The sequence below is a fragment of the Phasianus colchicus genome, chromosome 11, assembly GCF_987193195.1.
Source record: "Phasianus colchicus chromosome 11, bPhaCol1.hap1.1, whole genome shotgun sequence".
NCBI lineage: Eukaryota > Metazoa > Chordata > Aves > Galliformes > Phasianidae > Phasianus > Phasianus colchicus.
In genome coordinates this window covers 1627719-1647805 of record NC_143446.1, presented here as the reverse complement: position 1 = coordinate 1647805, position 20087 = coordinate 1627719, and the positions used below count along the sequence as shown (strand labels likewise).

At 59.7% G+C, this 20087-nt stretch overlaps 2 protein-coding genes across 4 annotated transcripts in view; both read right to left on the bottom strand.

Annotated features, from left to right (window-relative positions):
• Nucleotides 1-152: 152 nt before the first annotated feature.
• On the bottom strand, nt 153-2956 carry TMEM115 (transmembrane protein 115). The gene is made up of 2 exons (XM_031598571.2): nt 1916-2956; nt 153-1285 (listed from the first exon to the last, which is right to left on the bottom strand). Exons 1-2 carry the CDS (start codon nt 2767-2769, stop codon nt 1087-1089), a joined length of 1053 nt encoding a protein of 350 aa, XP_031454431.1. The 5' UTR covers nt 2770-2956; the 3' UTR covers nt 153-1086.
• An 839-nt stretch (nt 2957-3795) lies between these two features.
• The window catches only part of CACNA2D2 (calcium voltage-gated channel auxiliary subunit alpha2delta 2), a 128227-nt gene continuing 111935 nt past the window's right edge, over nt 3796-20087 (bottom strand). Inside the window, exons 9-39 of one of the 3 annotated variants that reach the window (XM_090147897.1) lie at nt 19040-19090; nt 18862-18961; nt 17583-17741; nt 17351-17458; nt 17126-17204; nt 16932-16981; nt 16542-16631; nt 16385-16453; nt 16166-16240; nt 15707-15781; nt 15194-15265; nt 14990-15061; nt 14849-14910; nt 13709-13785; nt 12710-12730; nt 10883-10943; nt 9331-9428; nt 9141-9231; nt 8940-9002; nt 8748-8851; nt 8572-8670; nt 8372-8466; nt 8108-8155; nt 7873-7944; nt 7544-7696; nt 7416-7468; nt 6764-6819; nt 6552-6675; nt 6355-6464; nt 6098-6186; nt 3796-5769 (exon numbers count right to left, since the gene is read on the bottom strand). In XM_090147897.1, the coding sequence (XP_090004023.1) occupies nt 5641-5769; nt 6098-6186; nt 6355-6464; nt 6552-6675; nt 6764-6819; nt 7416-7468; nt 7544-7696; nt 7873-7944; nt 8108-8155; nt 8372-8466; nt 8572-8670; nt 8748-8851; nt 8940-9002; nt 9141-9231; nt 9331-9428; nt 10883-10943; nt 12710-12730; nt 13709-13785; nt 14849-14910; nt 14990-15061; nt 15194-15265; nt 15707-15781; nt 16166-16240; nt 16385-16453; nt 16542-16631; nt 16932-16981; nt 17126-17204; nt 17351-17458; nt 17583-17741; nt 18862-18961; nt 19040-19090 (2605 nt within the window). In that variant the 3' untranslated portion in view covers nt 3796-5640. The remainder of the gene's footprint in view (nt 5770-6097; nt 6187-6354; nt 6465-6551; nt 6676-6763; nt 6820-7415; nt 7469-7543; nt 7697-7872; nt 7945-8107; nt 8156-8371; nt 8467-8571; nt 8671-8747; nt 8852-8939; nt 9003-9140; nt 9232-9330; nt 9429-10882; nt 10944-12709; nt 12731-13708; nt 13786-14848; nt 14911-14989; nt 15062-15193; nt 15266-15706; nt 15782-16165; nt 16241-16384; nt 16454-16541; nt 16632-16931; nt 16982-17125; nt 17205-17350; nt 17459-17582; nt 17742-18861; nt 18962-19039; nt 19091-20087) is intronic. The other 2 variants (XM_090147898.1, XM_090147899.1) reach the window with 2 other exon arrangements.

Below are 20087 nucleotides of genomic sequence, written 5' to 3'. Positions count from 1 at the left end.
TAGCACTGACCACAGGCAGGTGCTTGGTTCAGGCCCTTGGCCCCCATGAGCCTTCACAGCACCCCAGCATTGAGCAGCTCCCGATTTGGGGAGAATATCTCCCCCAGCACGCAGTTCCATACCCCCTGTGCAGTGCAGGGACTTGACAAGCACTCTTTTAAAGAACTGTTTATTGATAACGAAATGTCTGTGTTTTTCCTAGTTGACAAAACCTTCCCGTGTGGTCCTTTAAAAAAATAAATTCATAACACCACCGTGGGCTGCGTCCCAGAGCCCAGGGTAAGGAGCTCCAGGAGCAGCCTCTCCCTCGCAAGGACAGCCCAGCCACACAGAGGGAGCAGAAGAGGAGGGGGATCCAGTTTCTACCCACAGGACAGAAGCCTGGTGTCAGGGGAAGCAGCGAGTGCCCTGCTGTAAAAATTAATTCCAGCTTCTAGGATAATCTGACAAACGGATTAGTTGTGCAGCAGCCAAGGACACTGGCTCCTCCTGGGGAGTCACTGCAGCAGGAGAGGAAAGAGGAGAGAACCAACGGAACGAAGCCATGGGAGTCAGGGCTGATCCCCGCTCTGCATGCTTGTGGCAGAGCCAAAAAACAGGCACCGGCCCTGTGTGGGAGCTCTGTCTACCTCCTGAAGGGTGGAGGGAGGGTGGAAACAGGCAGGAGATTTGGAAAAGAGACCCACGAGCCTTCTCATTCCCTAGATTAAGAACAAAACTAACTCAAGAAAGGAGAAAATTAAGTTCCGAGTGCAGAGGAGAAGCAAGAGAGCATGGTGCTTGCTGACTTTGCTCCCAGGGCGTCGTGAGGTTCCTTTGTGGCTGAGTGCAGAGGCCTTAGGGAATGGAGCTGGGCAGTATGGATTGGTTCCAAGTCTCCCTCTGGAACAAAGCCTCCAGCACAGACATCCACCTCCTTGTGAGAAGCCCCAGCCACTCCAGCAGGCAGCGAGAAGCAGAGCCCCGTGGCTCTGAGGTAGCCCCTGCCCCTGGGTCAGCAGCGTCCCCGCAGGCAGCGTCCCGTGTGGGCACCTGCAGCTCTCCCGCAGAGCCAGGGTGGGGAGAACGGGGCAGTGCAGCTGCAGCTCATGGCTGGGATGGGGCATCCTCAAAGGTGATCAGGCTGCTCTCATGGCCAGCTGCCTTCCCAGCCACACTGGCCTCGGGGAGCAAAGGGCCTTCGCTCTTCACCACCACCTCCTCCTCCTCGTCCTCCATGCTGGGCCAGGCTGTCTGGTCTTCCACGCGCTTCAGCCGCTCGTTCAGCGCCTTCAGGGCCAGCTGCCTGTAGAGCAAAGGTGGGTGAAGGCTGGTATGAGGGGACTGTGAAATGCGTTACCGCTCTGCCCCGCTGCTCTTGCCCCACGTGCAGCTGGAACCCGCCCTGCTGCTGTCGTGCCATGCCCATGCTGCTTGAGCAGGAGCTGTACTGAAGACACTGAAGCCAAACAGAGCCACCTCTGCTCTGATGCACAGTTCCCTTTTCACGCGGTGCATTTGGCTGCTGGTGACTCACGTGGGTATCACTCTAGGAAGTGTACAGGAACAGCGAGCCGGTGTCTTGCCCCATGACCGAGGCGCGGTTGCACATGCAGGGAGGGCTCGGTCACGGTGCTGATTGGCTCTCGCTGTGCCAGGTGACAGCACAGCCACAGGGACCACGTCTCCCACTCCCTGACCCCTCCCCAGGACTCCCACTCATCCCCAGTACTTTGGCTCCGCTCTGGGAAGCGAGGGTGGTGTCCTCCCGCCCCAGCTGCACTCCCAGGGCTTCACCAGTGTGGGCAACGGCAATGGACAAGGGCCAGCTAGTGAGCCCACAGAGAAGGCTCCCTTCAGCGCCCCGAGCTTCCACCTCCCCACATTAAGAGCACCACCGGCCGACGTGCGCCAGGTAGAGCGGGGTGAGCGGTACCTTCTCCTCTCGGCATCCTGCGGGTCCGTTCCCGGGAGGCTGATGGTGATGGAGGACGGGGCGCCCACATCGTAGCGCTTCACCGTCTTCCGGCAGAGCCGCACCTTCACCAGAAGCGTGTGCACCAGGTTGGCCGCCAGCCCCACCGCGGGCTGCAGGATCTCAGGGAAGAACGTGGCAAAGGCGAAGTGGTCGGACATGTCTCCGCGGCCCCTACTGTGCCGCTGGTAGAAGCGGAGATAGACCCAGCTGGAGAGCAGCCCAAAGCCGTAGGAGGCCAGCGCGGGGCTCTCGATGAGGGCGGCGAGCCGCAGCGCGGCCAGCAGCAGGAGCAGCAGCACGGGCACGGCCTTCATCCGCACCTGGGGCACCCTCAGCACGGTGCTGTCGCCCATGGTCTGCTTGAGGGCCACCAGCACGCCGGCCAGGAAGCCGAGCCCGCCGTGGATGCGCACGTGGAACAGGTAGGCCACGTGGAAGGTGGCGGCGTAGGTGAGGAAGTAGGCGGCGGCCCCCAGCAGCCCCACGGACGCGTTGACCACGGCGAAGAAGACGAGCAGCTCCAGGGCCCCCCAGCGCGGCTCCAGCAGCCGCCCGGCCGCCACCACCGCGCCCAGGCTGAGCGCCACGCCGGCCGCCCGCCGCTCCACCAGCCCGTGCGTCAGCAGCGTCCACAGCCAGCAGCGGGGCAGGAACAGGAAGCCGGGCGTCACCGCCAGCCCGTAGGCCGTGTCCACCGCGAAGGACAGCGCGTACAGCAGCAGCACGGCGCCGCTCACCGCCTTCACCACCACGCTGGTGCCGCCCAGCGCCGCCACGCAGTGCTGCCGGGCCACCGGCAGGTACCGCCGCATCTTCGGGCCCGGCCCGCCGCGGGGAGGAGGCCGACGGGGCCCCGAGCTCCGGGCCTACCCCCGGAGGGGGCGGGGCCGGGCCCCCTCGCGGCTCCCCCGCCGGACCCTGCCCCCGCTCGCGCTGGTCGGGCCCCGACCCCACGCCGCACGTCCCCTCTCGGGCCGCGCCGCTAGGCCAGGCCGGGCGCGGACAAACAGCGCTACGCGCATGCGCCGCGAGGGGGCGGGGCCTGCGCGCGAGCGGCGTGGACGGAGCGGAGGGGCGGGGCCTGGAGCTGGGGGCGGGGCCAAGGACGGCGGGGCGGGGCCAGGAAGGGGAGGGGCAGCTCCGCCCCGCGCCGCGTCTGCCGTGAGCGGGGACACGTGGGGAGCGTAGAGGCGGGCACGTGGGCGCCGGCGTGGGAGTCGCAGGCGTGAGGGACGCTGAGGCGGTGAGGACGTGGAAGTGGGAGGCACAGACATTGGGGGCACGGATATCGGGGGCAAAATGCGGGGACTACGGGCACGGGGCACAGATATAGGGGACAGGGACACGAGGGGACGGACACAGGAGACACAGATATGAAGGGGACAGACACAGACAGAGGGGCCGCAGACTTCGGGATGCTGCCAAGGAGAGGCCATGGGCGCTGAGGGCACGGATGCTGTGGGACGGGGGTTGGGGGATGTGGGGTTGGTGGTGCAGGGGGACAGATCTGGGGGACGTGGGTGTGAGGGCACAGTGTGAGCCGGGGACGCTCAGTGGGCACAGGTGGGAGGCACAGGGGACCCAGACACAGGGGCATTATGGGGGACGTGGGCATGGGGCAGCCACAGGGCACTTGGGGACATGGGGACACGTTCATCAGGGGATAAAGGGACACAGGGACAGGGCAGCCCGGGGCTGGGGATGTGGGCTGCATGAGCCCACCCATGTCTTGTCCGTGTCCCCTGGCACAGCCCAGCCAAAGGGAACAAGCCAACGTCCTTCCCCCTCCCCCCCTCCTGGGAAATGATGCAGCCACCACCTGTGAAGTGAAAATATGAACATTATTTAATAACTGAGTCTCTGTAATAAACCATTTGAAAATATTTTACAAGGAGTCACACGCACAATATCTTACAAATTGTCGTTTTGTTGGTTTTTGAAGTTTTCCAACTCTTCTGTACAAAAAGAAAAGAACAAATTAAAAATAAATTAAATTAAACCAATTAAAAACCCAAAGCCTTTGAATGAGCAGAGAGAAGCTTTCGGGGTGGGGAAGGGGCGGACACGGCGCTGGTGGGGCAGGGGGCCGGGGCTGCGCCGTCCCTTCGTCTCCTGGTTTTAACTTAAAATAGACTATATATGTATATATTTATAGTTCTGTATAGTGGCGGTTTCTCGCGGAGCACCTAACTAGACTACAGCAGTACACACACTCCTGGTAACACAGAGCCATCTGTTCAAACACGGTTCCCAGAGACAGTAACCAAACACACACTGACTGAGAAAGCTACAAGCAGAATGACCATTAATTAACCCCAGCGCTTATCAGCGCCTCCCCAGCCCCTCCGGCTGGCCCTGTGCCCGCTCCTGTCCCCCCCAAAACGCCAGTGGGGCCGGGGCTGGGGACAGCCAGCGAGGAGCTGACAGCACCTGGCACTTGGCACGGCCCTGCTGGGGACACAGGGCTGGGGACAGGTGGCACGTCCCAGCTGGAGACACACGGTGTGTCCCGTTTGGGGACAGGCAGCACGTCCTATCTGGGGACATATGGCACATCCCATCTGGGGACAAGTGGCATGTCCTCTCTGGGGACACACTGTGCACCCTGTCTGGGGACACGGTGCATCCCATCTGAGGACACACAGCATTTCCCATATGGGGACACTCAGTGCTTCCCATCTGGGGATACACGGTGCATCCCATTTGGGGACACACAGCACGTCCCATTTGGAGACGCTCAGTGCATCCCATCTGGGGACACAAAACATGTCCTCCTTGGGGACGCACAGTGCATCCCATCTGAGGACACATGGCATTTCCCATATGGGGACACTCACTGCTTCCCATGTGGGGGCACACGGTGCATCCCATTGGGGACACATGGCATGTCCCATTTGGGGACAGTCAGAGTGTCCCATTTGGGGACACATGTCCTGCCCTGTCCCGCTGGCTGGTGCGCGGTTTCTTTTGCAGGGCGGGACAGAGGGGCCAAGCAGAGCTGGGGCAGGCGGATGGGAAAGGTTTCACAGTGATCTGCAGAACAGAAAAGAAAAAAAAAATACAATTTTTGTCTTTTTTTTTTTTTTTTTCTCTCCTTTTCACCCCAGTATCTGTGCCCAAGACACATGAATGAGAGCGGATGAGCTGAGGGTGGGGACCATGGGCTTGGTCCGGTCCCGGTGAAGGCAACACCTGGCTCCCCGCACCGAGCCCTGTGCCGCAGGGACACTGCAACCACTGTCCTCCTGCACCCCGGGGGCCGGCATCCCCGTGACCATACTGAGCAGGACAGGCAGGCCAACTCCTCTTCCCTTTTTTTTTTGTGTAATTTTTTCCCCTTTTATCCCACGTGTCTTTGTCACTGACAACACGCACCATCGTTCTCCAGGATGAACTAGATGTAGAAAGATCTGGTTTAAAATCTTGAGGCTAAAAAAATAGGTGAGGGGGGGCTGCAGCGGTGGGGGGCAGCCAAAGGGGGCTTTCGGAGTCCAAGTGGCCGGGGGGGGCCGGATGCCGTCCTGGCTGGGGGCCCCTGCCCACACCCCAGCTCTTCTTTGGATGTGGCCGTGGGGAGCGCGGCCCCGAGGCCGGGGAGTTGTGGGGGGTTGCTCCCATCCCACCGGGCCTTGGAAAGGGAATGGAGATGGAGGCTGAGAGAACAGGAGGGCGGCGGGCGTGGGTTAAAGGCAGGCGGCCGGGGGCAGCGGGTGCCGGCTGGTGCTGGCGTAGAGGAGCAGCAACTGCAGGGAGAGCAGGACCCCGAGGGAGGGGGTGAAGGATGCCCCTCGGCCGCAGTCTGAGGTATCTTCCTGGGGGGGCAAAGGGAGAGCAGACATGGGGCACTCACAGAGCCAACACCACACCGCAGGGGGATACGGTGTGACCCACCCCTGTGCCCCCACATAACAATGCTCCCCTGGGCCCCCCATGGTGATGCCCCCCCTATATAGGCACCCTATGGCTCCGGATTCCCCCAGAGGGAAATCTCATGGCTCTGATCTCCCCCAGAGAGGCCCCCAAAGCTCTGCCCCCACCCTTCCCAGGAGGGCACCCCAAGGCTCTGCCCCTCTCCAGGAGGATGCCCCCCTCTGATCCCTTTCAGTCCCCCCCCCAGCTCCGTGCCCCTCAGCCACGTACTGTTGCATTGTAGTCGAAGCAGATGTGGGGGCCTTTCCGGTAGCGGGGCCTGTCCACCAGCTCACACTGGTTCGGGTCTCTCGGGGGAGCTTAGTGGGTCAAGGAAACGATGGGGACCAGTGTGGGAGGGGAACATGGTGCACCTCAAGGTCCTCACGGTGCCCCATGGCCATGAAGCAGCTCCCCTTGCCCTGCCCTCCCCTTGCCCCTCGTCCCTGTGCCACCTGCAGGGATGGCACCGTGTCTCCAAAGGATACCCCTGACCTCAGCCTGCAGCAGCTTGACGGACTCGCATTGGCTGCACAGGGGCTTGTCAGCCACCACGAAGAGCAGGTTGGTGTTGGCCAGCCTCTGTGCGTGGAACAACCTGGAGGATGCACGGGTGGCGTTGGCCTTATGTCACCATCCCCCCCTGAAGCCCACGGGGACACCAGGATACAGGGGACAGACCCACCTGGAGCAGTTCCCGCAGTCGATGATGGCGTTGTAAGTGGCGTTGACGGTGCTGAAGTAGTACTGCGTCTGCTTCATGATGCAGCTCGTCTCCCTCGCCTCCATGCCTTCTGCCACGACGTCCTCTGCATAGACACAGTGTCCCGTGGTGGTGGGTGCCCAGCCAGGGGAGATCACCCACCCACCCACCCCTGGGACCAAGGTGGCTCTCACCTGTCTGGAACCAGCTGCTGTAGGTGAGGCTGTAGAGGAACTGCTGGAAGAGGGACCTGGAGATGGGAACGTGGCTGTGTGAGCTATGCGGCCCTGGGGACACACTGGTGTCACCCAGTGGTGCCCCAGCCAAGGGATGAGGCACAGATGGCACTCGTAGAATCATGGAATCATTTAGATTGGAAGTGATCCCTTAAGTCATCCAGTCCACTGTTGACCCAGCTCTGCCAAATTCACTGCTAAGCCAACACACGTCCCCAAACACCACATCCACATCTCTTTGATGCCTCCAGGGACGCTGACGCCAACCACCTCCCCGGACAGCCTGTCCCAATGCTTCACAACCCTTTCAGCAAAGACTTTTTTCCTGACATCCAACCTAAACTTCCCCTGGCACATCTCCAGGCCATCCCCTCTCATCCTACAACTTGTTGCTCGGCAGAAGAGATCAACTCCATCTCGTCGCAGCCTCCTTTGAAGTCATTGCAGAGGTCTTCCTGAGCTTCCTCCTCTCCAGGCTAAACGATCCCAGTTCCCCCAGCTTTTCCCCACCTAGATTTGTTCTCTAGGCACTTCCCCAGCTTCATTGCTCTCCCTTGGACACCCTCTAGCACCCCAACGTCCTTCTTGCCATGCGGGTTCCAGCACTCACCAGGCTGCTGCCGAGGTCCACCAGGCCAAGTTCAGCAGGTCGGCCACGGTGGGCTGTGGGAAGAGGGGTGGTGAGGTGGTGGGACCCATGAACGGAGCCGGCACACCCATGGGTCGATAGGCACTCACCACAAAGACACCACGTGGTGCAGCGCCTGTGTTGCTCTGGGCCTCAGGGGCACAGACGGACTGAAAGTCGTAGGACTCTTTGCGGGCGTAGAAGGAGTTGTTGTAGAGGGCAGACATCAGGTTGGCGTCTACCTCACTGAAGAACTTGCCCACCTGAAGCGGGACATCGGAACAGTCTGCATCCAGCAGCACAGAGCAGACCTTGCTTTGGGGTCTGCTGTGGCAGGGACTCGAGTGGGGGTGCATAATGTCACGTGTGACATGAGCTTAGAAGCCCCAGCTCCCTGCTGCCATCAGGACTGCAGCATTCTGGGGATTGCACTGCTCACCTGGTACCAGTGATCCTCCTGGTTGGAGAGCACCAGGAAGCCACCGTCATCAATGAGGACACAGATGAGGTCCTGGGAAAAGAGGGCAGCATCACCCACCTGCCTTGTCCTCCATAGGCAGAACAGGAGGGACCGTCAGCACCATCCTCACTCACTCCTCACCGGGGGCTTCTTCCCCATGGGAGAGCCTGAGGCCATAGGGATGAGGCACCACCCAGCCCTGCTCTACACTCACCTTGTTGTTGGCCTCGCAGTCCATCTCACAGCTGCTCGAGGGGTCACACTGTCAACCAAAATGGTGGCAGAGAGCGTGTCAGTGGCACCACCCTTCCCTGCTCAGGGTGGATGTGCCCCCAGCAGGCTGGGTGCCATGTACTGGGTGATGGGGCTGGAACTGCAGGCCAGTGGGGACGTGGGCAGCAGCGCCCAGGAGTGCTCCCCAGTCATGTCCCTGGCAAGCAGAGCCCTGTCCCCATCCCCAGCCCTGTCCCCAGCATACCCGGCGGGAGCCCAGCTGGTCACGGTCTGTCCGGTTGCTTGCCAGAACCTTGAACTTCTCTGCCCAGGCCTCCAGGTCCAGCTTCACCCCAACCACTTGGGGAGAGGAGCCGCAGTGAGAGGGGGGAAGGGGTCAGCCCTGGCTCTGGAGGGATGGGGACATCCCCAGCCCAGTGGTACTGTCACCCAGCCCCTGCACACCTGCTGGCTTCAGCGTCTTGCCCCCAATGCTGAGCTCCACAGCGGTGCTCACCAGGATCCCAATGGTGTTATTCTCCAGATCCAGCCCCTGGTAGCCATCTGTGGAGGACAGGGGAGGCATGAGGTGGCACATGGGGACAGCGAGGGCACACCTGCAGTGCTTTGCAGGCACTCACCATCCCTGTAGGGCGGTTTGAATATGTAGCCCTTGTTATCCAGGCTCCTGCGGTAGAAGCTGGCATTGAAGGGCTCCGGCTCCTCCTCCCAGTCATCTGCAGCTCTGGAAGGGAGCAGACACAGCCATGGGTGCCCCTTGTCCCCATCTCTGCCATCGGATGTGCCACCACAAGCCCCACCAGAACACTCACTTGTTTGGGAAGACACGGGTGATGCCACCATCTGTGGCTGCGAAGACAGCCAGGAGACTGTACCTGCAGGGAGAGGGGGGAATGCAGAGCGTCGGTGGGGCCTTGTTGTGTCCCTGTCCCCTGTCCCAGCCTCTCAATGTCCCCAGTCCCCTCTGTCCCCACATCCCCAGGGACAGCTACAGGGAAGGGTCCCCTGCCTACGTGTTGAGGTCCTGGTCCTTCCAGACGCGCTCCACCAGCTGCTGCGTGATGCCTGTGTCCAGGATTAGGTTGTGCAGGAGGAAATTGTCACCTTGGGAGAGGAGCAGCATGAGGTGAGGGCCGGAACCTGTGGGGCTGCTTGTGCCCCATGACCTGCATCCCCTCCCGTGAGCTGACCCTGGCTACTCACACTGCTTGGAGTCTGGGGTCACCTTTTCCATGAGGGCAATAAAGTTCTCCAGGAACTCGGTGTTGTTATCTGACAAGTCGAGGTCTTTGCAATACTCTCTGGGGTTGGGTGACAAAATGTGTGGTTCACAAGGACGAAAAAGGCAAGGTCAGTTTTCCCCCCATGCCAGTCGTGCTCATGTCCCCTCACCTGCTGGGCTCCAGCCAGGTGCCCGCAGCCCCGTGCCACCTCCTCACCCCAAACCCAGCATGGCAGTGAGGAGTGAGCTGTGCTGGGCTGTGGGAACCTCCACCACCTGTGGTACCTCTGGCTCCATCACCTCTGCAGCCACTGAGGTGCCACCAATGTGTTGTTACCTCCTTGGTATAAACTGGTGCACCCCATGCCCCGTTCTCCCCATACTGGAGGTGCTGGGTGCTGTTGCAGCCACCATGCTACATGTCCCCATCCATACCCGCTGGCAGTGGTACTTACCTTGGGCACATGCTGGGGACCCTGGTGACAGGGACGGTGATGCTGTGCCCGCCCTGCCGGGTGCACCCTGGGCCTGGTTGCTGGGCATTACCGGGGTGAGGGCTGCCTTGGGACCCTTTCCACAGGGCCACCGTGTCCCCTCTTGGGGGAGCAGCCATCTGCACAGCCACACGGATGCACACGGGTACACGGACGGCACGCCCACCGGGAGAATACGGGATATACGGTTTCTGAAAATGATTGGTGGCACATCCTATGGGTGCCTGCTGAACAGGAGGGAGCTTGGGGAGCTGCTCCATGGCCCAGAGTGCTCGCCCCACTTTTTTTCACCTAAAGATCTACAGCTCCAGCTGCAAAAGCCACGTCCCCCTGCTGCATCCTGAGTCAATGCTCTCTAGCTAAGGTAGGGCAGCTTGAGGCAGAGCCACTCCTCCCACTCTATTCTCCATCCCTATGCTGATCACACCATGGACAGCTTCTTAATTATAGGATTTATACATTTCTTGTTGAGATTCTCCTTTGGCTTCCATGGTTCTCAGACCTCACTGCCCCTGCACATCATCCGAGGACAAGGGACAGTCCCAAAGTCACCTCTGATGCTGTGCTGCAGGCACCATAGGATCGACCTGCTGAATGCAAATTGCAATGATGAAGACCCCACCAGCAGATTGCTTGGCTGCAGCACCGGTGCATGAGCACACAGATGACCTGCCAGAGGTGTTAATGAGGGATGCTCATGGGTTGCACTCTGCAGCCATGAAGGATGGGGTGCTGGGTGCCTGCACACCCTGCCCGATGCCCTCTGCTGACTGTGATGCAGGTGGAGGAGCACGTCTGTCTGTCCGTCTGTTCATCTCGGATTTTCAGAAACTATACCTATATATGCACGTGCATAGGCAGGGCCACACCACGTCCATATATACCGCGCTGACCGCAAGTCCCCAGGGGGGACCTGTGCCACCATCACCGTGCGGCACACGGGCACACAACACAGAGCGGCAGGGGAGGTAGGCAAGGCGAGGTGGGGGCAGCGGGGCCGGGGGGATGCACACCTCGGCAAGCGCACACACAGAGCTACCTGGGAGCAATGAACACATGTCCCTCCGACTCAAAGCTGTTGGGCAGCAGGTATTCAAAATCTGCAACAGAAAGGCGACGTTATCCGGCGGGGTTGCAAACGGAGATGCTGGGGGGCTCAGGAGGGAGAGAGACGGACAGAGAGAGGGCAGGGACAGAGACTGGCTGCGTTGGTAACAAGAGAGAAAGGAAAGCCGTTGTGCTGGCCGGAGGCCCCCGCGGCACGGAGTGCCCACCAACGCGCTGCCAGCATGGGGAGGATTTGGACCGAATTGGCGTCGGAGCACGGTTGGCTCGGTTGGGCGGCACGCTGGGATGCGTGCACACACACGCATATATATGCGCGCGTGGATATATATGCATGTTTGGTGGCGTCTCTCTCTTATTAGGGTCATCGACAACGGGAGGAACCGCATGCTGTGCTCGTGGAGAACCGCCGAAACACTTGGTCATCGGAGAGAAAAGGAGTTTTCAGGCATCGGCATGGCCAAACCAGGCACCTTGACGAGGACAGTCCAACCCGCGGCTTGCCAGAGAGAGGGGCCGAGCAACGCGCTGTGGGGTCCTGCTCTGGGCCCCCCCATCCCTGAGGCACAGCCGCAAGCCCTTGGCCACCCCGCTCCTATGTGGGGGGTCCTCGCTCCCGGGGATGTCCCCTTGGGGCGGCGGTGGATGCGTGTGTGTGGGGAGGTGACATCCCGGGTCCCCACGGTGTCCCCCCACCCACAGCGCGTTGTGCGGCTGGGCAGTGCGGCGCGGCCAGAGGTTGGACTGTTGCTCTCCGAGGGCTGTAGGCAGGGACTGGGAACAAGCCGATGAGAGGAGGAGGAGGAGAAGAGCACAGAACGCTCGCACTGAGCCCATCCGCATTGCCATTGCAGGGGCACGGGAGGAGGCAACTCAAGGCTGATGGGACAGGGCTGAGGGGGACACCGCTGCCCACTGCCGCTCCCTGGCTCCCAGCCCCACTGTTCCCTCCCTGTCCTCCCACTGTGGCCATGTAGGTGCTGTATGATATGGGCGTGGGCATGGCAGGGACGTTGCCATGTCCCACTGTGGATGACATGGTGACAGCCACCTGACTATGTGGGGTGATCACCTGCAGACCCCGATGCCGAGACATCAAGCCCTGGGGTGAGAGCTGGTGCCTGGATGGGGCTGATGGCATCCCTGCAGGGCAGGGGACATGCAGCACGGTGACATCACGGCCCCAGAAAGCCCATCCCAAGGGGCAAGGGAGTGGCGGTGAGGGCACCGCTGGGGTCCCTGGGCCCTGTCCCTCCACCCCATATCCCCAGCCTTGCTCTGCACAGCCCTATCCCGTTCAGGTTGAGTTGTCTTGAGGGGGGGAAGGAAGCAGAGGAGCTGGGTTCGGGGGGGGGAGAAGAGAGCTGGAGGGGTGAGAGCAAGGAGAGGGCAGCAAGAAGAGGGTTCGGCAGAGGAGGAGCGGGATCCCGGCTAGCTACTGAAAACCTCGTCCATCAAAAACGATTTTGGATGAGACCGGGCCTGGAGCAGAATCAGGTCGGATTTTGGAGAGATGTGCAGGAAGGGAGTGGGGTCACCGTGGGAAAGCTCTCATGAACATAACAAGACATGTCGCTTCCAAGTAACAGGGGGCTGGAGGAGTGGAGGAGGAGAGGAGGAGGAAGAGGAGGAGGAAAAGGAGGAGGAGGAGGAGAAGGCAGGGTCGTGGCAGTTTGCAGGTTCGGCAAACGGGCAGGGAAATGGGCAAGCAGGGGAGGTGGGAGCCGTGGAGGCAGGGCTGGGGCTGACACGGGGCGGGACGGGTGGTGAAGGTGAGTGGTCTGAGACTGAAAATACTTGCCCTTCATTTTGATGTTTGGTACTGTGTGAATCCACCATAGAGAGAAAGCAAGAAAAACAACAAACAAAAAAACAACAAACGAAAAAAAAGGGGGTTGGGTGGAAAGGGGGGAGGGGGCACAAACAATATTTTATTCAATCGCCGTTTGAATAAAAATATTGTGTATCATAATCATACCAAAAGGAAACCTCTTGCAAAAAACGACACGTAAAAGAAAAAGGAAAAGAAAAAAAAAAGAAACAAAAAGGCCACAGTGAAATAATAAAAGATGCCAAGATATCACTAGAGAAATATATATATATATTCAGTACTCCAAAGGAAAATGCGAGTCAGCAGCAAACACTTGCAACAAGTCTCGGTACAGCGATGCTCGCACTGCGGGGCATGCAGAACGGCGGGCGGGGGGCGGAGGTGGGGACCCCCCTCCCGGGGTCCGGGGGCTCCTGGCGGCCGCAGGGGCCGAGGGCCGGGGGGTGGGAGCTGGAGGCAGCGCCGGCCCCGCTGTCGGGAGAGGGTGGGGGTCCGGGGTGGGGGGGAGAGGGGGCCAGGCTAACACACAAGTACACGGATTCAACCGAAAGGAAAGGAAAAAATCGAAACCAACCGAAAGCGAACTCATTGAAACAATAAGAATGGTTGAAAGCAAAGAACTGTAATCAAACGAAGGAAATAAATAATAAAAAAAAAAGACCCATGCAAACTTTCACAGGCTTGGCAAATTCCCTGTGCTGCAGCGCTATCCTGGCCCCAGCAGTGCCGGCCGTTCGGGTGCCACGTGCCAGCACCCAGCCCTGGGCGCAGCTGGTCCTGCCTCGGGTGTGTGCGCTCACCTCCTCGCGCCTCTCGGGCTCGCTTTTTTGTCTGCTTTCCTCTGACAGCTATTCTCATCCCTTTTCTCATAGGGTTTGGCTTCGTTCTTTCCCCCCCGAAAGCTGTATCTGGGGTGTGGGCAGGGGCAGAGGGTGTGCGGGGGGGCACGGAGGGGAAAGGGCTACTTACACTTCACTTGCAGGATCTGGTCACTGAGGTTGGCCTGGATGTAGTAGGTGCTGTAGGGGGGCAGGACCAGCCCCAGGCTGCAGGGGAAGAGCAGATGGGCAGTGTAAGGCATGGCATCATGCAGCACCCATGGGCACTGTGCCGGTATCCAGGAGAAGCATGGGGCACTGAGAATTTCTGGGGCACTCATAAGTATCCTGGGGCATCCATGAGCATCATGGAGCACTCACTGGTATCCTGGGGCATCCACAGCCATTTTGGGGCGCCCGGGGCTACCATGAGGCCTTCATGTCCACCATGGAACATCTGTGGCCACCAAGGGGCACCCAGGGCCATTCTGGGGCACCGAGGGCCATCACAGGGCGCCCACAGCCACGATGGGGCCAATCACAGCCATCCTGGAGCACCCAGGGACATCCTGGAGTACCTGAAACCACCTTGGTGCACCCAAGGACGTTACTGGAGCACCCAGGATTTCCCCAGGGCCATCCCCTGGGCAGAGGCAGGTGACAAGGCAGCCCAGCTGAGGTTGAGATCGGTACCGAGGACAGCGAGTGCCTGCCTGGTACCTGGGAGATGTGTGTGGAAGACAGACCAACTGCCCCCAAAGAGGGGGAGCCAAAAAGAGCTGCGACCCTCAAATGAAGGGTCAGAAGATTTCCAGTGAGTGGAGAAAGGAGAAAACTCTTATATGGCCAATGGCTCTGGGAGAATCCATGTACCAGGAGGGCTCGGCATACGAGACTGTGAGATGAGGGTGGGGAAGGAGGAGATGGGAGGTGGTTCTGGGGCTGCTGAACCTATGGAAGATGCTGTGGGAGTGTGCCAGGCCGGTGGGCACTGGCTGCAGAGTGTGGTGGCATTTGGTGACAGCATTCGTGCCCAGCCCCGAGCTGGGAGAGCGCCATCTTCAGGGCAGCGCCTGGCGGTCTTGGAGGTCTTTTCCAGCCCAGAGGATTCTGTGATTCTACAGATGCAGAGGAAGCTTTGCTCTCCATCTCCAAAGCAACATGTGCAATGACCTGGAGTGCACCTCTGCCACTCCCTGTCTGTGGGAACATGCTCGAGGTGGCCTTGGAGACCGCTGGAGCTCCTCGCACGTGTCCCCATGCCGGCACAGGTCCCGCTGAGGCCGCTCACCTGTAGTTGGTGCTTTTGATGGGAGCCCACGTGTAGGTCCTGAACACCTCGTCGATGTATTGCTGTTGGGTGGTGGTGGTGGGTCAGGGCTCTGCATGCTGGCATTGCCCCATGTGCCATGCCCCCTCCCTGCAGCGTTACCTCATCCAACGACTTGATGAGTGTCTTGATGAACCTCTGCCCATCGTTCCCATCAATCATGCTTCTCCGGATCTGGGGGACATGGAGAGGCGCGTGAGGGCAGTCTGCCTCCCGTGCCACCAAATGTCACACAGGGATGGTGACTGGTCCCCAGCAGCAGCCCAGTGGTGCCAGCCTACACTGCCGTGCCCCAGCCCTGCCCACCTCCTCCTTGTTCTCATCCTCCAGTTCGGCGTCCAGGAAGTCCAGCGTCACCGGCTCATGGAAATTGATGATCTGTTGGTGGAGGGGGAGGGCTTAGAAGGGTTCCTGCAGACATTGCTGAGTACAAACAAACTCATCACAGCCCCCCACCCATGGTGGGACAGAGCGGCTGCTGTCACCTGACGGACAGCCTGTTAGCATGGAGACAGGTGGAGTGTGACATAGCTGCCAATGAGACAAATGGGCCCTGGCGGTGCAGTTCCTCACCACTTCGTCCTTGCTCGCTGCCCAGTGATGAATTCCCACAATTAGCTCCTCCGCAGGAGCTGGCTCTCCTGGACAAATGAGCCTATTTGCCTAAGATCCCTGGGAATTCCTATTTCTCCTGGGCCATGGCAAAATCCTACACACTGCTGTCAGGAGGGTGGCGGGAGCTTCACATGTGCTATGTCTCCTGGCCACGGTGCACCCCAGGGGCAGAGGTGAGGTCCTAACCAGGGGCACACTGCTCACCTGGGGCTGCAGGTTGGGATGCAGCAGCACGTAGCCATTCAAGTCAATGGCGAAGACGTAGCCATTGGCGCCCAGCTGTGGGGGGACATGAGGAGGGGTGAGCTGTGCCGATCCATGCTGAGCCCATGCCATCCCTGAGCCCAGCCTCTGCAGGCTCCCAGCCTCCCCCAAGGCTCTCCAACCCCCAAAGTTCAGCTACCCCTTTTGTAGAGCCCTGGAATGGGAAGCATGCAGGTGCAACGGAACCCAGCCATTTTCTTCTCTCCTTGACTCTGAGTATTGTATTCTGAACCACCGCCCATTGTTTCTGCAATTGCTCTGTGTTCCCAGGTGCCACACACCCGCCACCACAGGCACTGCTTTGCTGCCCTGCTGGAGGTGCCCACGCCATGCTCAGTACTGCAGTGTGGCACCAGGACCCTGGGGCAGGGGCAGATGGGGCAAAAGCTCCCCACGCACATTGTATCGTGGTGTCAGCTTCTTGATGTCGTTCAGCGCCACATCGATCCCCATCACGCCGAGGATGAGCTGGTTCTGGAAGGCAGCACGAGGCAGTAGAATCAGTGGGTGCACCCACACCCAGGGCCAAACCCTTCAGGCAGCACTCACGGGTGCTCACGGGAGCTGTGCTCACCCTCTGGCTCCACAGAGGGGACAGGACCCCAGGAGTGCTCCTACCTTCCTGTCACTGTTGTCCTCTGTCAGGTTGAACACAGGAAGCGTGCCCGTCACCACCAGCCCCAGCCCCTGTAGCAGCACAGGAGGTGTCACCCAGCCCTGTGGTGGCACCTGGCTGTCACACCACACCGGGGCTGTGCCAGGTGGGCATCCTTACCAGAGCATCCTGGTAGACGTTGGTCCACTGCACCTGCTTGGCGCGGTTCCCAGCCAGCACCATGGGCCTGCCCAGCACATCCAGGTACTCCTGCAGGGACAGGGGCAGGGACAGTGAGACATGGGGCACAGACACCTCCTGCATGCTCTGTCCTATGCACATGCAGGATGGAATCCCAAAGTGGGGCCACAGAGGTGCCAGCACGGCATCCTGCAGGGAACAGCTGTCCCCAAGGGTACATGGTGACAGCCCATATGGTGAGGGAAAGGGGCAGGGGTTACTGCACAGGACATATTCCAACAGCACCATAGTGTTTTGGGGCCGGGCGGATTTTTGGGGTGCCCCAGAGGGCAGCTTTGTCTGCTGCTGTGTGTCAGCACCCCGCCTCACCTGTGTGTTGATGCGGATGGCACCAATAGAGGGGATTTCGAAGTAGTAACCTCGGAAAGGAAAGAGAGATGCAGGTAGAGAGCCAGCATTCTGCAGCATCTGTCCCACTGCCTGCCCATGCTGCCAGCATCACTGCCAGCCCACATGTGCCAGGTGACCCCACATCCCAGGGGGTGCTTCCAGCCCCTGCTCACCTTTGTTGGCACATGCCATCCACTGCAGCGGGGTCACGTCATAGTTGTGCTGCCCCACAGAGAAGGTAAAGACACGCACCTGTGGCACAGCATGGCTGTCAGGGCACATGGCAGCACTGGGATCCTGCTGCAGGGCCCCAAGCTTGTCCTGTGACCCCATCTCCATGGTGCTCAGAGCCTGCCAGCTCTGCCCATGCCCCTTGCCAGGCAGTGGGGAGCGCTCACCGTCTTATTGGGCCAGTTGTACTTCTCAAAGACATCCTGCACCCGGTCCTCACCACCATCCGTGAACATCATGATCATCTTGTTGCAGTTGGCACGTGTGATGTTGGACTGCAAGGCAGAAGGATGGCGTGTGAGGTGAGAGACGGTGCACAGGGAGAGAGATGCTAAATCCCAGCACCCATGGGTGCCGCTCAGAGAGCCCCTAGCACCCGTGGGCACAGCCCCGGCTCACATTCTGCAGCTGCTCGAAGGCATACTCGAAGCCAGCCTTGTAGTCAGTCGTGCCCTTGGCCACCATGCCGTGCACATCCTCCTTGAAGACCTTCTTGTTGCGGATGTTGGCCTGCACCAGATGCTTGAAGCATGACACCGGCTTTGCCTTTTCGTTGAACTGGGAGGGAGAAGACAGAGCGAAGGGTCTTGTGAAGGGGAACCAAAAGCAGCCCCAGCAGCACATCTGTTCATTGTGGGGGATTTGGATCAGATAATCCAACTCAAATGATTCCATGATTCCATGGTTCCATGATTCTATGGTTCTATGATTCCATGACTCTGTTTCCATGATTCTGCAGTTCCACGATTCTATGGTTTAGTGATTCCATGATTCTATGATTCCATGACTCTGTGGTTCTAAACTCATGGGCTGGAGCATGTCCCAGCAGTACAGGGACACTGGGGAACTGGGGATGCTGGAGTGATCTTAACCTGAGTGTGCTTGCCTGGCACTTTGGGAAATCAGTTTGCTGTTTTGGAGACTAGATCTCTGGGTTTGGCATTTCCAGTCCACATAGCACATCCTTGGCCAGCACCCTGCATATGGTGGGTCAATGGGCACATCCTGCTGCCTCTGCAGCATGCTGCATAGCAGCAAGTGAGCAGGGAATTAAGGGGTGATGGAACAAACCCTACAGTTGGCATTCTGGTACATGTCTGGAGCATCTGGGTATGCACAGGAGGTGAGGGAGCACGTGTGCTGAGCTGAGCTGAGCTGAGCTGAATTGAGCCATGCTGCAGAGATGCAGCAAGAGCAGGTGCTGCCTTCTGTTTCTGCTCCGCTTCCTGGCAGCAGGGACTGCATTAAGGGAGCAGTGATGCGGTGGAGGGGCCAGACGTGCTAACGAGCACTGAGCACCGGCGTGGTCACGGCCAGGCGGGGGGGCAGAGGCTGCTGGCAGCCCAGCTCGTCTCCATGCACGGCCACCACACTGCACTATGTCACGGGCTGGTGGCACTGTCATGCAAGCCAAAGCTATTGTCCACCAGTAATGCCATGGCTCCCTCTGACTTTGCTTGGGCCCAGGCATCTCCCAGCGGCTCAACGTTGCTGGGCTGATGGCCACCATGTCCCCAGCACTCCCCAGAGATCCAGGACCCCTCAGGGAGCATGGGGCAGGGCTCAAACAAGCAGGGCTGGATCCCTACGGCTCTCCTTGAGCTGGCCTTGAGCTGCCCAGTAGCTGCCAGCAGCACCATTTGAGCATTTCCTGTAAAAGAAACAGAGCAGGGCTCACTGAGGCCACGTTGACGTAGTCATCATCCGAGAGCGTGTCCAGCATCTCGTAGACCGAGGTCTTCATCAGCTTGAGGGTGAGGCCGCTCACACTGCCGCTCCTGCCACAGAGAGGGGAGTGGGTACTTGGCACGGGGAGGGGGAGCGTGGGGTGCCCACTGCCCGCCCGCTCTACTCACACATCCACGATGATGACCATGTCCTTTGGGGATGAAGCGCCCTGGATGTACCTGCAGGGCACAGAGCGGGGTCAGTGTGTGGCAGGAGCTGTGCTGGGGTCCCTAGCCCTGCCGATGCTGTGGCCTCACCAGGTGGGCATGCAGAGAGGCACGGCCAGCTCGCCGCCGCGTCAGCTTAACGAGCTCTAAATGCTAAACTCCTCCATCATCGCAGCCCTTTTCTGCACGCTGATTGTGCTGACACATGCATCCATATTAAAATGCTATTTACCCCCCTGGAAGCTTCAAAGGCCAGGCTGATGAGGTTATTTTTAGCTCCGAAATAATAACAGCGTGTAAATCATCCTCCCACCCCCCAAACAATCAGGAGCGCTTTCTCACCCCACGGATGCACCCAGGCTGTGCAGAGGTGTCTGGCTTGGCCCCAGCCCCGTGGCACTGTCCTATAGAGCATAGGGATAGCTCTCCCCCTGCCCCAACCCAAACCCAGCACTGTTGTCGGGCCGGGGGCTCAGCTTGTTCCCCCCGCCTGCTCCCTGGGAACTGAGATGCTGTCTGTAATGGGCTGTGGCACCACATTTGTCTCCGGTGTCCCAGTCAGATTAATACCCAGAGCTCCGCAGGAAAAGGCTTTATTTAATAGGGCCATTTGTCAAGGGAGGGGAAGGAAAGCGAGCAGCACTGGCAGCCGCTGCCGTCCGGTGGCTCTGCCTGTCCCTGGGGAGGCTGGTGGCACAGCTGGGGCACAGGGACAAGGGGATCCAATGTGCCTCACAGGGGGCTCTGGGGATGGAGCTGCCAGGGATATTGGGGGACAGGTGGGCATCGTCAGTGGAGCAGAGTGTTAATTAGCACTGCCGGGTGAACACGTCTACCTGGGCTAATGGGGAGTGACTCCATTATACCCAGTGCAGTGTGTGGCTCAATGCAGCCTGCAGCCAGCACTTAGGCACCACGGTGCTGGCACTGCCTTTGCTGTCCTTCTGGTTCCCTGTTTGCTGCAGGAACGCTATGTGGGATCGGTGTGGGGCACCTCCACCTACGCCAT